Genomic DNA, 17,562 nt, shown 5'->3' with positions numbered 1-17,562 from the left:
CTACAAAAGTATGGCATCACTCTGCTTAGACTTAATTTTTGGGTGTGAGTAATTTTCAGACCCTACAGGATAAGTTTAGCCTGGGCTAACTCGATGACCTCAATATAATCATAATGAAGAAGAAATGCACATTAGGAAACTTAATATACTTTGGAGATGCAATGTTTCAGAACTGAATTAAGTTTTTACACTTGAATTGTGCTGGTTCAGCGCTGAAATGCTCTGAGACTTAAGTCCGGGTGGTCATAATTCAGAAAGTACTTATTCGGCAAAGGACAAAATGCAACAAAAATCCTGCTAAAGAGAATATAGTATGATATTACCATATTTTTTTTTAGCAAATCGATACTGTTTCCTTTTACAGCTCATACGTTTTAGTCGAACAAAGTTATGAAACAAAGTCGCTTGCACCGAGTTCTTGACAACTGACTTCTTGTGTAACCCGAAATTAATGAGTTCACGGGCGAATTTTTGAAAATTCTATAAAAATTTCAAGGTGTCAAATTGAGATCTCAGATATCAAAGACTGGTGGGTCTTGCAAAGATAAGCAAACAAATTTTGGTTTCAGAAATTTTAATTTCCTTTTTCTTAACGTTAAATTGAAACTTTATCTTGAAATTTTTGAAATTTATGCATCTTGTGCAATTTAAGCGATGGTTTTTGTTAGGCACCCAACTAAGTCCAAGTATGTTGGGTCATTGCACAGTTTCCTCTTGCTTCGGACATCTAAAACGTACAATCTAAACTAAACTCAATGGCGCGGGACAAACTTTTAAGTGCTGACAGTTTTGAAGGTTTTCACATCGGGTGTTGTAATCGTGAAAAAAATCAGATTCAAGTTGGCATATGTTTTAACACTTCAACAATAAGTTTGAAAATTCAAAAACTCCAGAATTATTTTATTTTTCCATAACCGGACTTAAGTCTCCGAGTATTTCAACGCTGAACCAGCAATTTTCAAGAGTGTAAAAACTTAATTAAGCTCTGAAACATTGCATATCCAGAATATTTCCAGAAGTTTCCTCATGTGAAGTTATTCTTAATTATGATCATATTGAGGTCATATGGTCCAACCAAGCTAATTTTATTCCGATTAGTCTGAAAAATACTCATTAGCTAACATTAAGTCTGAGAAGGATAATGACATACTTATGTAGCTTATAACAGGTATTTACGATAGTAGTATACACATTTTTCATACTTAAGCAAGTTTGTAGGTAAATTCCAAAAAGCCCATTTAGCTTATAAGGCAAACCTTGTTGGCGGGAGTTAAGCTGAACATATTATTTTTCATGAAGTAAATTTGATTAGTCATTGTAAATTGTGACATGAACAGAGTACTGGCCATCCTATCAAAAAGAATGTTTCTAGACTGATTCAGCGCTGATTTGCTCTGTCATCAATCTCAGGGTAATTGAAACCACCGAATTTTTTGAAAAACAAATTTTCAACAACTGCAACAACAAAATGTTACGCGATAGCGAATTTGAAGTTTCTTCGTTTGATTTTTTTCTGATTCTTCTCCATTTTCTTGCCTTTTCTGTTTGTCTATAATTTGACATTTAGGTGGTTGCAGTTCAAAATTTTTGAAAATTCGTATCTTTTTTAGTGAATTGATTTTGAAAACATATTTAACTCTTCCCTTGCATTGCGATATGTGATTATTCGTCGTCTTCTTCGATGAATTTTCTATCCAACTGAATGATTTCAGTAATACAATTTTTTAAAATCAACTTTTGACAGTACTCAGGAGTAAATGTTTTGGGCATTTTGCTGTTTGCTTCTTATTTGATTGTAGTTTTTCATTCTTTTAGTGAAGGAAGAGCTGCATTAGTCTGTCAAAGTTCATTAGAACCAATACTAATTGCTATTGGTATTCAGCTTATTAAGTCTTCATTTTAGTAGCTGAATTTCCAAATATTGCGAAAACTGACCAAAATTGTTCACAAAGTTGAACAGTTTCTGACAACGATCAAAAAGCTGTCAATGTGTATCTTTTCTTATTTTTTTGGTTTCAGTCGCAGTTGATGCGATGCAGGTCGACGGTGACTTTTTTGGCAATTTGCCGGTTTTTTGAGAAGTAGAGCTACCTAGTTAAACAGTAGAGGATTTGTTAAACCAACTTAATTTGTTTTTGAATAATAACTTTACTTGATGCTAAAATAAGGGCGACTGCAAAACAAAGTAAAGCAACGCCCTCTTGGCCTGACAATTATTTCCGAATGAAATCAAATTCAAAGCCAGGAGGATCAAATTTTTTGACGTAATTGGTTTGTGGTTGAAAAAAGTTCTGGAGTGCAAACAAATCTTTGCAGTTTCCAGCCAAAATGCCTACCAGTCGGTTTTGTTCCTCCTTTTCATCCAACTTGTTTCAAAAATCCAGTCAATAGTTTGGGGAACACAGCAAAATATGTGTGCAGAGCAAAAAAAACTTAATGGGTTCCCTTAGTCGTGTACGAAAAAAAACAGAATAGAGGGGAAAAAAACTTCTGCTTTTTTTAATCCTCCAAAGATAACTTACATCCCTTTATTGGAGAGAGATAGATAGATAGATAGATAGATAGATAGATAGATAGATAGATAGATAGATAGATAGATAGATAGATAGATAGATAGATAGATAGATAGATAGATAGATAGATAGATAGATAGATAGATAGATAGATAGATAGATAGATAGATAGATAGATAGATAGATAGATAGATAGATAGATAGATATATATATATATATATATATATATATATATATATATATATATATATATATATATATATATATAGAGCGAGAGAGAGAGAGAGAGGCAGCTAAGCCGAAAGTACCAGCAGTTTAATCGAATTAAATTATAATATAAGTTTTAATTTTAACTCAATTGTTCAAAAAACTTTAGAGCATTCAAAAACTCGCACAGCTGGAAATCTGAGGCTTGGGTTGTGAAATGTTTTTGTCATTCCATGTAGCAGTTGGATAGCGAAAATGGTCGAAATTAAATTCGCGCAGCTTTCTGCCATTGTTGTATTTTCCCGCCAAATTGTTTATAAGTTTTTGTTATTCAAGTATCCCAACAATTAATAGTTGGGCAACCACTTTTCCCCATTGAAAAAGTATTTCATTAAGAAACTTTTAGAGCCAAAAAAATTAAGGCTCCGGGTACAGGTATAGAATATAGTCAAAAACGCAAAAATATTTCATTTTATCTGGCTGATATCATCAGAAAATATTACAACCAATTACGGCTCAAGGCAATTGCAACTTTTTAATATTATGATTTCTTATCGTCCTTCAAAAGATAAATGAAAATAGTTTTTCCATTTTCAATTTGTCTTTTTGCTTAATTACAAGATGATGATGGCTCTGGGCTCACTTTTCGAAAACTAGTTCTGACCGTATTTGAGGTTCAAAGATTTTGCTTAAATGTTTCCTTCTTTGTTTTGTTTTCTCAAACTAAGTAAACTTTTTTGTGATCTTGTCTGCGTAAGTTGTGAAAATGGTTTATTCTAAAAACTGATTATTGTCGACGAGGTGGAAGCCTGTAAAAATGCAATTTGAGATTTTTTCCTTGCTCGCTGAGTTGATTATTTTTTTCTGGTTTTTAGAAAAATAGTTTACGAAAAAGGACCCGTACCTAACTCCAAGTGCGTTTCAGTACTGGGCGAGTATAAATGAAATTCCTAATAAATACTGAATCATAGACGGATTCATGTCACTTTTTTGACTTTTGACTTGTAAAACTTGCGTTGAGTGTGATTGCATAATGGTCAGACCTTGGGCCAACTGCAAAAACAAAATTCCGTACGGGGATTGAATCCACGATCTGCGGCTCCCTAGACATTGGTCTTCCTTCTGAGCCACCATAACTGCCGACAGTTTTTTTTGTCTTTTGTGCCCTTTATATACGCTTGAGAGAAGCTAATTTCAAGCAAGAAAGCGAGCAAAATATATTACATGGGAGACTTGCATTTGCAATTGCCCAGTACTGATTTACACTTGGAGTTTAGTACGGGGAAGTTCACCCCAGTGGGTATCAGAGATGCTGGTAATTTGGTAGTTTTCAAAATTTTCATTGTCTAGTGAAAACTTAGCGTCCATTTACTATGGACGCTAAGTTTTTTCTAATACATTACCTTTTACTGCTGATAAATCCTGCGGTTGTTTTGGGTTCTTCCATCTATACTTCATTTGCGTAATCATTAATGGCCTGTTTTAAGACCATAAAAGTTTTAAACGCTCAGACTTAAATGTTTTCAGTGATAAACGGTAACGCTATTAACACTTCTCAAAACGAGTCAAATTAGTAGAAAGTGAAATTGGAACTGAACACGTTTTAATGACGATATTTTGAGGAATCAGCCATTGGAGTTAAGTTGAGCAGACTTAGTCGAATGTGCTTGTATTATGCTCTGGTTTGGACAATTGTAGGATGATATGCTGAGGGTTACATTTAGTCGGAGATAGAGTTTTATTGTTAAAATTTGGTGGAAAGAACGAATTTTGCTTTGATCACTTGATGAGAATGAGCATAAAGATTAGAACCCGGGTCGAGGTGTCACCGCCAAAAATCGCTAAAAGATGTAAGATTTGCGGTGAGTTTGATTAAAAAGTGTAAGATTTGCGCTCAATTCGATGAATGCGGTGAAAACAAAAAAAACTTTTAAGCGGTGAAATTTTTTTCCCGCTTAAGCGGTGAAAAAAAATTTCACCGCTAAAATCGCAAATCTTACAAATATTCACCGCTAATTTCAACGCTTGTCTTAAATTCACAGGAAATACATTGAAGTAATTGACTGATGGAGCAGTGGAATAAGAAGTTGTTGGCATTCAGGCGATGAGAGGTTCGATCCCATGTACGGCAGTTTCTTCTTTGTTGTAAAAAATCCAGTGAATGCGGTGAAAAAAATTTTTTACCGCTAAAAACCGCAAATCATACAAAAATTCACCGCATTCAACGCTAAAAGATGCGGGCACGTTGCCGCTATTCATCGCTACTCTTACCTTATTTTTTGACCAAACCTCGACCCGGGAAACTGTTCACTGTTAACAATGGAATTGGCAGTGAAGAGTGAGTAATAATTTCAGATTGAGACGGCCTGCAGAAAAGAACACGAAATTGAAGAGGGGAGTGGACGAGAACAGTCTGGATGAAAAGGTGGCGGCTGAGCTGGCCAGAGGAAAAGTGAGCACCAAGTCCATGAGCAGACACGCCGGAAACATGTCCGAACTCATCCACAGGTACTCAATTTGCAGAGATAGATACACGCAATCTAACCATCGAACTTTTACATCTGTCCCTGCTAAGTAGCAGGCAAAAAATGCATGGCGATATTACAGCAGAAGAAAATACAGAACTTGCATTCTCCAATAATCTCCACCACTCACATTCTCTTATAAATAAAGCATGCGCACTTTATTCTAGCCAATCTAATAGTTAGTTACACTATGTGTAAACCATTGACTCCGGTGGTGTATACCCTTGTCTAAATTACCCCCCCCCCCCATTATGCACCAAACTCATGTAAGAGAAGGGGTGGGGGAGGGGGGTATCTGTATGTATAATTTCTGCTGATAAACCCTGCTGGATCTATGTATGTATCTATTATCTATCTGTCTATATATGTACGTATGTGTTTATATATATATATATTATATATATATATATATATATATGTGTTTATATATATATATTATATATATATATATATATATAGGTATATATATATATATATATATATATATATATATATAAATATATACACATATATATATATATATATATATATATATATATATATATATATATACATAAAAGTTTGTATTAAAGCAGAGTGGCGCAGTGGAAGCACGATAGGCTCATAACCCATTGGGCGGTAGATCTCCTGCTCAAACTCTTTACCTAAATTTATGGTATGTTTATATGCATATATAGACTACAGTTACAGTTTTTACTTAGAATATTCCGATTGGCTGTGACTTTTACAAAACAATTAAAGATCTCTGATTGGTTCACATTTTCTAAACTAATACAAGTTTTTCTCTGAAATACAAGAACTGATAAACATGTTTGAGCTTGAAATGTGTGAGTTTTTTTTACATCTTTCTTTAATCAAATAGACATATTTATCTCCTCACTTTGTGGAAACAATTTATCTCCTCTTGAATTGTTACTTCGAGAGTTTTCTCTCGGTTCTTTTCCACATTTTTTGTGTATGTAGTTTCGTATGATCTAGAATATGACAATGCAAATGCACACAATTTGCATGATGAGTGATATTTTTCAAAAAAGTTTTATGAGTTATGTCCCGCCAGGGGGCTAAGAATTCAATTTTCGAAAAAGGTGTTTCCAACTACATTTTTCACTCATAAAACATGTTTCACAACGTTCACATCCATCAGAGACCATCAATCGACAAAAATTGTTTAGACCCCTTATTTCAAAAAACATGACCAGTTTTTATGTTCCCTGCCATTTCGAATATACTTATTCCTTATCTAGTGCAGTAAAATTTAAAACAATGTACTTATTTTATTGCAGGTCATTTGTTTAAGAAGTCAAGTTCAGATCACTTATGCCCTTCACTAGCGATTGTTTTCACTTACATATCTGCTACTCAATTTCCCTCATTGGGAATTGTTATTTGTTCTTGCGTCTCAGTATCTACTGAGATCATTCTCTTCATTTTGTTTCTCATATACAGTTGCCCAATTTAACATTTAATTTTGACAATCGTCTTCACACTCAGATACCGCGAAACAGAATTAGTGAGTTGATTCGCTAGGCGAATGACCAAATTGTTAATTGTTAAGCGAACGCGCAAGACAAGATACCGTACATAACTCGGGTAGTGTGCGACATGGCGCAGCCAGATTCCAACAAGCGGACCACTTTAGGCATTGGGCTATTCTTTAAGAAGCCAAACGGAGACGCTACTTTCAAGCGGAAACAATGGCGAACTCATCTAAAATTAGCTCTGTCGGCAGAAGGGAAAATCAAACTCGATACACTACTCGTCGGCCCTCAACCCGAAAATGTCGAATTGCCACGCGATCCCCTATACGAAGATACAAAGACACTATTCAAGGGCACAGTTCAGAACAATCAGAACGGTAAAGACTAGTTCGAAATGGGAAACTCAAAATGAACTGGGAAAATCGATGCCAACGAGAAATAGAGATCGGAAATGTGTGTGACTATAAACCAAGGAAACAAGCTGATCGAAAGACTGTATAAGTGATATATCTTAGAATCAGAACAGAAGAGAGAAGAATCATGAGCAGCCACAACCCGCATCTTGTGATAGATACCCTAACTTCAGCAGAGCTTTGGTGTCTCATGGAAAAAGTTTTCACTAGGCCTAGAAATGTCACCTTCTATTGTTCTGTTTTGTTCATGACAAAACAAGATGAAGGAGAATCAACTGAGCACTTCTTTGGAAAATTATGGGATTGTCAGAGGATTGTGGCAATTAAGAAGATCATCTGATAAGAGATCTAATTATAGCAAAATTGCACGACGAATAAATTAAACGAGAGCTCTCAAATGAAACTGACGACCCTATCCAATCCTTTGTATTGGCCATAAATATGGAACTCCATAATCACAATCAGCTGCAGGTATCTAATAGCCAATCCACTCCGCAAGTGAGCACACTAACAATTCGACGCTCAATTCGCAACGCGAATGCACGACAAAATTTTTAGCCACTATCTTGACCTAGAAATCAAAACTGTCGCAATTGTGGCCCATCTTTAAATCACAAACACAAATGTACCGCGAAGGACAAAACTTGCAACAATTGCGGTCTAAAGAATAACTTTTGACGAGTCTGTCGGAAAGCAGAATATAATCCCCAGCGAAATGCTCGTTGTCGTGCAAATCTTACTACGACAGCTCAGATGGCATTGAAAATACTTCTCATTGGTTCAGAAAGTGTTTTCAGCCTCCTGAATGAGTCTTTAGCCACTAAAAATGAGGACTACTGCTCCCTTGCACAATGGCTAAAAACAGTACCTGCTAGGGACTTAAAAAATTTCGCCAATGAACCGATTCTTGTAAAAGGAATGACACAAATGCCAGCATTCAGTGATGGGTGGTGAATCGAGGACGCAGAAATGCGCGATGAACTAAAAGCCCTGTTGATCTTGACCTCTTCGACCTCCTTGGCATCTCTATAATCAAACTTTAAAATTCACCGAGGGTACTACGGTCAGCATTACAAAATTACAGCACAAAGTCCAATTAAACTTCGAATAGCAAAGCAATTTCCACAATTAATTAACCGTATTGGATTTTCAAAAACACATACAATAAAATCTAAATTTTTCCAAAACTTCAAACCTAAACATCAAAAAAGACGACGAGTACCCATTAGTTTACAAGAGAGAGAGTAAATACTGAAATAAAAAAATACTTGCCGACGGACACATAGAAAAATTTAACAATTGCTCAGACCATCAGACCTATTTTTCATATCACCTATAGTTATTACTGTAAAGAGATTCACTGCAAACCATAAAATTAGCACTTGACTCCAAATTTATTAGCAAATCTAGCCACAAAAATTAATACCAAAGCCTAACATAGACAGATTAATAGACTCTGTATCACAATTATTAACAGATTATCTCTCAAAACCTGACGAAAAAAAATTTCTTTCCACCATTGGTCTTGAATATTTGTATAGTCAACTAAACCATCATCCTGAAACAGCAAAACACTGCAACTTCACCATAGTGAGCGGTGATATGACAGGAACGTAAAGATTTAAAACCAGTTTGTATGGACTCACCGCTATGGCCGCCGAATTACAGAAAACCATGGATTAGACGCTCAAAAAACTCAAAATTTTTTTTGCTTCAAACTCTTATTGCTTCCTAGACTATGTTTTGATAGCAAATAAAAAATTTGAAGATGAAACTTTCAAATAGGTCACAGACCATCATACAAAATTAGAGTCAGATAACCTCCAAATAAACTTACCAAAGTGTCTTTTCGCACGGTCAGAAACTCACCTGGACCAATCTACGAACTACCTATCTTAATGCAACTAAAACTCGCATCGCAAATCACATTGAAAATATTCATTATAACTCGCTATCCGAAACACGTGTCAAATGTAATGCTTCTCGCTCTGGCCTAGGAGGAGCTCCTAAACAACTCATGGTTAATGGACGGGAACCTATATCTTTCGCATCTAGATTTACAAGTTGTAATAGTGGAAGATATAGAGTGAATGAGTTCAATTTACAAAAGGTAGATTGGTCAATAGAATATTAAAAAAAAACTTTTTTGGTAAAGAATTCATAACTGATCATCGGGATCTTTTATCTATTCTTAAAGAACACTGTTCTAACAAATCTTACAATAGTCATTTATCAAGATGGGTGCTAAAATGGGTTTAGTGGATATTATTTCCCGCAATCCATATTAACCAGTAAAAAGCATATCAGCTTATGAGGAATTTCTGGTCATAACAAAAAAATACATGAATTATTTCAGCCTCTTTTTTAAACAAATTCTTTTTGGAATCTACGCTTGCAGAGCAAAATCCAACGGTAAATTCACTCAATGAGAACTCCAAAACTTCATCGACTACGCATCCGCTGTACACACAACTCAAAATAAACACTCACTCGCCGGACAAAACATAACAACTAGAGAACTTGCCACATTTAACGGGAGAACTAGCCCAAATCATTATTTAAATCATGCATCACGTGTTAGTTTGCTTCAAAACAAATCCAGTTCAAACTCATTTCCTTCTCCAAGTTCAAATACTATTCCCGCATCGTGCGTACGTTTGTATTCATATACCAATTCAAACGTAGCTCAATATACAGGTTCAAAGTACTCTATGATGCACAATAGTAGTCTAATACCACATTACGCTCTGCAAAACAACGAGTTTGCGCCACTCGCTTTCCAAAATCTACTACAACCTAAACAAAATATGAATGATAGCCTGTCAATCACACCCCCACCGCAAATTCATGACCTTAATAGTGCTAATAACTTATCTCACGTGCCAAACTGGTAAACAATAAAAATTTGCTTTTTGTCCATTCTAAATCCTAAAATCAGATGTTCAGCATTTCGATAGATTAAATCTCTGAATCAATTCAAACATCCTCATAATCAACAAAAATGAATGAATCATCATCTTTGAGAGGTAAATCAATCCAAACTGCTTCAACACGGTCTTCGACCCGCGTATCTTTTACAACCAACACGATAGCAAATACGCCGCGCATATCACCCTCCAGTAATATTTTAGTACTCCGCTCACTGATAGCCAACAAGTTCTCTCCCTTCATAAAGTATTGGGGAAAATATTTATTAAGTCACTAATTGCATCCCTCACAGGTAAAGACGGTGTACTTCAGGAGGTAGCGGATTTCATCGTCCGCAATAACAAAACCAGTTTAAAGTAACTAAACCCTTAACTGCACTCGTATTGTGGAAATGTTAAAATTGGGGAACTGTTATTTGTTCACGAGTCTCAGTATCTACGTAGATCATTCTCCTAAATTTGCTTCTCGTGTATGGTTGCCCAATTTAATATTTAACTTTGACAATTGTCTTCACTCTCAGATATCTTGAAACAGAAATAGTGAGTTAATTCGCTAGTCTAATAACCCAGTTTTAAATTGTTAAGCGAATGCGCAAGGCAAAATACAGTACACAACTCGAGCAGTGTACGACATCTCCTAGGGCGCTAAAATTTCGACTTTTGAAAAAGGTGTTTCAGATTACTTTTTTAAATCACAAAATAAGTTTCACACCTTTTCACCTATGATTAAAGCCGGAATAACGCAAAAAAAAGTTCTTGTCGGCCTATAGAGTTAAAAATTCGATTTCGTCAATGTTTTCGTCAATCTTTTCACTCACAAAACGTGTTTCACACCTTTTCACATTGATTGAAGCCAAAAAAATTGCCTTGCAAAAAATGTCCCCAAACTTTCGCCCTAGGGGGACGCTTTATGCATTCCCTATCATAATACATAGTGTCCCCCCTGTATGTGTCTCTTGTCTCTATCATCTACTACTGGTAACAATTTCAGTTTAGTTAAGGCAAAGTTAGGAGAATTTTACGGTCACCATTAAGTTAACTCATTACGGTAATTTTAAAGCAAGTTAGATTAAAATTTAAGGTCTTTGTTAAGGTACTGAGGCCTTAAATTTTAGGGTAAAGTTCAGGTAAAGTTAGTCTTAGTTAAGGTGAGTTAATGAAAGGCAGATTCACCATAACAGTTGAGGTAAGTTAAGTTATTTGTGAAGGTAAGATTACCTTAACTTGATTTATTGAGTAATAGCCGAAAACGAGGAAGACATAGAAGGAATTTCGTTGGAAGAGATTCGAGAATACTTTTATGTCAACATTTATAGAGAAAACTGCATGATTAAACGATCAAGCAATCAGAATATACAAGGATGACTTGTGATAAACCAATTGAGTGGGTTTTATCTGTATCTTGTAAATCCACACTCCATCTTGACACTGACTAAGAATGAGAAAAGTCAGACACTTCTTAACTTATAATTGATCTGAAACCACTGAAAGTTTGAGAGATGCGCTGAATTTATTGCTTTCAGGAGAATTTTGCACTTTTTTCGTGCATATATACTGTGAAATTTTTCGAAGGTATTCTCGTTCAATTGCACGTTTATCAAACAGCACATTACCACAGCACCATAAAGGAGCACATGGGCATTTCCTAACTAATATGTTCTTAGCAAATGTATTATTGTTTTATTTATTGTTTGCTTGGGAACAGAGCGCAGAGCTACCTTGGCAGTGTGATGGAAGAGGAGGAAGAGGAGTTGAACAAGGAAGAGAGTGACGGGATTGAGGGAGAAGTGAAAAAAGGCCCAGATGATGAAGATGAACCTGACAATGGAGCTGTTGCTATTGATGAGGAGAGTTTGAAGAACAGACAAATATTAGAAGATTATGTAAGTTTATTCGAGTTCACATCATTCACGAATTATTCCAACACAAAACCTTGCAATTTTTGTTAAATTAACCTTAGAACTCTTTGGTGCTTTCGAACTTCTCTCCGATTGTAAAGGCTGCTCTCTTAATCGGTTGTTACCAGGAAAACTTTGCACCGCCCAGTTCGTTTCTGCAGTTCCACATCTGTCTGGATATTTTGTTTCTGCAGTTCGCGTTTCTAACTGTATATCCGCTATATTCTTACAGTTGCATTACAATTTCGATTGATGACTATTTGCTAATCATAGTTTTTTCAGCATCGAGTTGGACTGTATTGCCACAGATCACATAATACGGTATCTCTAAATTTATACCAAGTCAACCCGATAGGGAAACAAATCGAAGACAGAGATATATGTCTAAAAGTTGCTTTTCCAAACATATTTAAACCATAAATTATGTTGGTTTTGACTTTTGTACTCACGAGTTGAAATTCCAGAAGCTGGGGTTCGTAACAGTTGATTTGCAGCTCAAACAACTTGTATATAGGGCACAATAAAAATTAAAATATCGCTCAAGAATAAGTTTCAATGCAAGACACAATAACAGTTTATTGCTCAAGAATATTTAAAACGCAAGACACAGTAACACGTTATTTACTGCTGAAAAGAGTTTATTTTGCAATTTCTGGCTAATGAACAGGAAGAAAGCCGTCTTCTGAGGCTGCTTTAGATGAGTCCTGTTGGGTTGCTATTGATATTTCCCCTTTTTTGCCACATCACATGGCTATTACTCTATTTGTAAATATAACTAAAACTGGGACTATTACTATGACTAAACAGTTACTATGACGCCGACAGAAATGAAGAACCATTACAAAAGGTTTTCCCCTTTCAGTTTTTTCTGTTTTTATTTTCACATGATCTGTAACTAAGCATGATTCTCAAGCTCAGCTCCTACATCGCCGGTCCTGTGCTTTCAAAAAAACAATTTCTCCAATCGGCAGTACTGAAGCGAGCTTTTTGACAGGCCTCCTGTAGACTTTGTCCTTCGAAGGAAACGTTGCTAAATCATTAGACCCGTCAGAACCTTCGATGTTTTCTGTTTGTTGTAACACGACGAATTTTGTAATACCCTCATTTGTCATTGTCTTCAACCAACCGAACGAGGTCGCCTTGGTGCAGGTTTCTTTCGGATGCACAATTCCAATTTTTTGTAATGTTTCCAATGTAGAAAAATTTGATGCATCGCATTGAAGTACAATTGACTTTGGCCTATTCTGCCTTTTTGCCACTGGGGGATGAAAACTGCAATATAGGGGAAAACGCATTTTGGAATTTAATTTTCAGCATTGACGGTTTTCTTCTCATCAGAAAACTTTTCCTGCTGTAATAACCTGAAAATGATTGCCTTGCTGTTTTCGTTTTCCTCAATGCCAATTATCTTTGTTGTCGGTTTCCTTTTGATCAATACTAACTGCATATATGCCGTTGTATTTACCAGTCGGCTGAAAGTGCTAAATCGCTCCCACTTAATTATGGCTTTCTCCTTTTCAGAATGAGTTATGAAGGCTGAAACGGTTATGTTCTCTTCTTCTAAGTCAAGGACAGGTTTGACTTCTTCTGGCCACTCGTTTTCTGGTCGCCTCAACCAGTCCTGGTAAGCTAATAGCTTCGTCTGAGGTGTTCATCATCATTATTTTCTCTGGTGCCATTTCCGCTGTTAAATATCAGTTGTTTCCAGTATCTCAGCCACTGGATTGGCCACAAACGTTTGTTTTTTACGGTGAGAGCTATGTATCCATTGCAGTACAGTGGTTTAACCCAAACATAAACTGCAACTGTGTAGCTTCATCTCTTGCCCTTACAATCTGATTTGTTAAATCTCACTGCCAGCACCGCTGCTTTCAATTCCACGCATGGTATTGAAAGTTGTCTCATAGGTGCAACTCTGCATTTCTCAATTAGAAATGCTAGGTCAGCTGAGTATTCCTTTTGCTGAAAAGTGAGATAGGCTAGTGCACACATCGTGTCTTTGGATTCGTCAGCAAACAAATGAAGCTCAACTTTTTTCTTCACTGTAATGAATTATCTTCTATCGATACTGTTTTCAGCCACAATAGGAATTTGTTCCTTCAAATTTAGTGGTTGTACTACTTGACCAGGTTTAATGTCGCTGTCCCAATTTTGTCAGTTTCTTGTCCAAAAGGTGGATGAAAATTAAATAAAAAACAGTAGCACTAGAGAACGAGGAAATAATAGACTGTTTAGCGAAGTTTCTCGTTTGTTTTCTGTGTTTTGTATTGCTGTGTGATATTGTTGGAACGATTGATACCGATGCCTTGAGTAGTCGTTGTTTGAAATGAAAATTAATTGGCAGAGTTGTCTTGATTGACAGAGTGAGAGGCTTGGGTTTATTGTTGTGATTTGTGTGTGGTTCATCAGTCTGTTATAAGTCTGAAATGGCTATTGATGTTTCTGTTGAGCCGAATATATGATAACATGCTGAGTAGTTGTTGCAAGCTTATGGGTACAAGTGTCAGACTTTGTTATATTGTCATCGTTGTTTTGCCTAGAAAAAAAGTGTGTCGCCGGATGCATATTGAATTGTTGTTATTAGTTATTGGATTTTAATGAAACTGTTTTTCGCGTCAACAGTTTTGAACAGCCAAAAGCACATTTTGGGACTTTTTTGTTAAGAAAGAGCTGAACCACCAAAGTCAAACCTTTCAAATTTTGAGATATTGGCGCTTTTTTGCCCGTGCTAGGCTGCCTAATCAAAATTCAGAATATTACAGATACTTCTACAATCTGGCATACCACCTTAATCGCTTAAGGTATCGGGCCGTTCTAATTTCATTGGTGAGACTGGAGAGCCATAATTTTCGGTAAACTAGAAAAATATTTTCCTTTACTTACTGATCGACTTTGCATGGGATTATTTTGATGTACCCGTTTTGCCGTGTAAGTATACACAGGATTGAAACGAAATATGATCATAGTTTACTTAATTGCCAATTTCGAGACAGGAACTGCCCTTGCACTTGCCAGCAACTGCCAGCCCTTCAATATCCTACGTAATCCATAAGTTCTCAATATGCTGCATACATCCATAGTAAATCAAATGTGCCTTCAGGGAAATTTTTAAAGCCTAATTATACAACTGTTCACAGGTTGTTAAGAAGCAAAAAGTACTAGATACAATTTTTTTTGGTTCTAGCTTAAATAAGTTACTAGCTTAAATGCGACGGGCTTTTTTCATAGTCATTTTGGTTCAAATGTTTGGACAAAGTTAGATCCGGGGAGGCTGAGTTGATGCTAAACTATATCGAATACGACTATCTAGTTTGAAAATTATACTTCTATTTTTCAGAGATTTTGCAGCCCGTTAAACCAGACTTAGGTCACATTTTTCAGCGCTGCATCATACTAACTTTTATTAATTGCTCTCAAACGACGTTTGTAGCAATTATATGAATACTGTGGTGAATTTTGTGCGATTTTTCGCTTGACGATCCTTTGGCCCATTTGACTTTTATTCTTCAAAAATGGGATAAACATTGAGGGCTCTTAGAGCCTTACGCCTGCCCTACCAGTCTCTAAGAATGCGATTCACCAAGATTGTTATGATGAATACATACATCCAACACACATACACACACAACTTTGCCCCCCCCCCCACTGCCCTCATAACTTCGTCCCCCCCAAGCTAGTATCTCTCCAAAACTGTGTACTACCGAAACCAAACCTCGTCAGTCTTTTGAGAGCAATTCGACCGACGTGAGTCGTTAAAGTACCTTTTATTCTGTATTTTGATCTACCAAGTATCATGATCATGTCAAAGAAAAACAGTGACCAGAGTAAAAAATCAGGACAACCTATTTTTTCAATCTGTGGAATGTAAATTTTAATTTTTATAACCATAACAACAGTTTGGATGGACATTTACATTTTAAGAATCACATTATAAATATATGATAGTTCGGTCCTTAAATTACTTGCAGACGTAAGTTCTGAAACCTTGTTTTTGTCTGTTGAAACACGTTCATCTAACTTGATCATTCCTTTGGTTAGCTCCTCCTTGAATTTTTTCTTTTCGGATTTTTTTGGTAATTTGCTCATGTTTCTCGAGAAATTTCAAATTATTGAAAAAAACTGGACATTTCGGGAATTTTCTCTCATCTCATATTTTCCTAAATTTTTGTAAGACATTTTATTGGATCTTTCCCTGCTTTCTTTGTAGTGCTTAATTATATAAAAAGTTTAAAAGAGACTTGTTTTTATTGAAAAGTTCAGCAAGTGACATTTTACCTCTTATTAGATTATCCCTTGCGCTATCAAGCTTTTTAAGCATATGGCAAACCCTAAAATCCCAATTTCATTGTGTATTTGTTCTCTGGAGTGATGAAGCTTGAAAGATTGTTAAAAAAATTGCACTGAAATTAAAATGTGACAGAACAAGTAATATAAAAAGCCCGATTGTTGTGCTTTTAATGGTATTAGAAGTCTTGGTAAGTAGATTGATCCAATAGCAGTTGCTTTTTTGGTCAACATTTTGTTTATTTCTGCATAATTTTCAATTTATTGTCGATCATTAAACCCAGATAATGACAATTAATGTCCATTATAATGAAATTACTCAATGTGTGGCTGATCTTTTTGTGAAATAACTAACTTCGGTTTTATCTCTGTTCATTGTTAACATATTCTGGTTTATATATGTATCGGTTTTGTTAGTCGAAAAAAGTTCACCATGTGAATATCGTCAGGAATAATCATCTTCTGTTCCAATCAAACGCCCACCCCCGCCATGTAGCTTATTGTGTTTTCAGGCGTCTTTGGATGAAATTCTGGACATACAGTTCGGGTAGCGTGTCCTTACATATTGCGATGCCAGTTTTCAAGTTTTCATGCAATTTCGTCATGCTCGGGTTTTTTTTGGTAGGATCGAAAATTTCAATTTCACGTGAATTTTGTCTGATATTGGTAAAAATCAGTTTCTAATCTGTTAAGTTCAATATCTTTTCCTGAATTTGTCATGCTCTTGAAATCTGAATTTGTGATGCTCATGAAACCCTATAAATGGACAACATATATACTGATTCAGAGCTGAGTTTTACGGTTAGTATGTGAATGTAAGGGTTCAGATATGAAATGTCCTGTGACTAGAGTACGGGAAATTCCAAAGGCAAGGAGTTTGAATTGAGCAGTTGTTGGGATTCATTGATGTACATTTATGGATCTATGGTTCATTTATGTATTGCACATAAAATGAGGGTTCCGCAGTTGTTTTTTCTATAAATTGAAATGTTGATGTTCTTAGGGCTTCCTCTCAAGGTACACGTTTCTTCGGCTCAAGTTAAAAAAATTTTCAATATTTTGTGAAACATCAAAAACAGGAGCGTTCAATCTTTATGTCAAAACTGATGGATAACGTTTAAGATCACGTGCGTTTAAGTTGCTCTCTTGATTTCAACAAGCAAGACGAAAATAGAAACAAATTTTACACTGAACCTTGAGCACCCTGTATTGATCCCCCACCAACTTTTTTTGGCTGTTATCATATCAGACGCACTGTGTACGTGAGCAAATCAATTATGTAGTTGTTCTTCAGCAGCTTATGTGGACCTCAAACC

The 17,562-nt window shown here is 35.8% G+C and overlaps 1 protein-coding gene across 1 annotated transcript in view; it reads left to right on the top strand.

Annotated features, from left to right (window-relative positions):
• Window positions 1-17,562, top strand: part of LOC142340372 (uncharacterized) — a 174,633-nt gene that overhangs the window by 137,855 nt on the left and 19,216 nt on the right. The window contains exons 15-16 of the mRNA XM_075390948.1: window positions 5,077-5,229; window positions 11,770-11,947. Coding sequence (XP_075247063.1) covers window positions 5,077-5,229; window positions 11,770-11,947 — 331 coding nt within the window. The remainder of the gene's footprint in view (window positions 1-5,076; window positions 5,230-11,769; window positions 11,948-17,562) is intronic.

Source organism: Convolutriloba macropyga, chromosome 5 (genome assembly GCF_964194025.1).
Source record: "Convolutriloba macropyga chromosome 5, txConMacr16.3, whole genome shotgun sequence".
Classification (NCBI taxonomy): Eukaryota; Metazoa; Xenacoelomorpha; order Acoela; family Convolutidae; genus Convolutriloba; species Convolutriloba macropyga.
The sequence above is the reverse complement of the archived record's forward strand: the minus strand, read 5'-3'. Positions and strand labels throughout refer to the sequence as shown.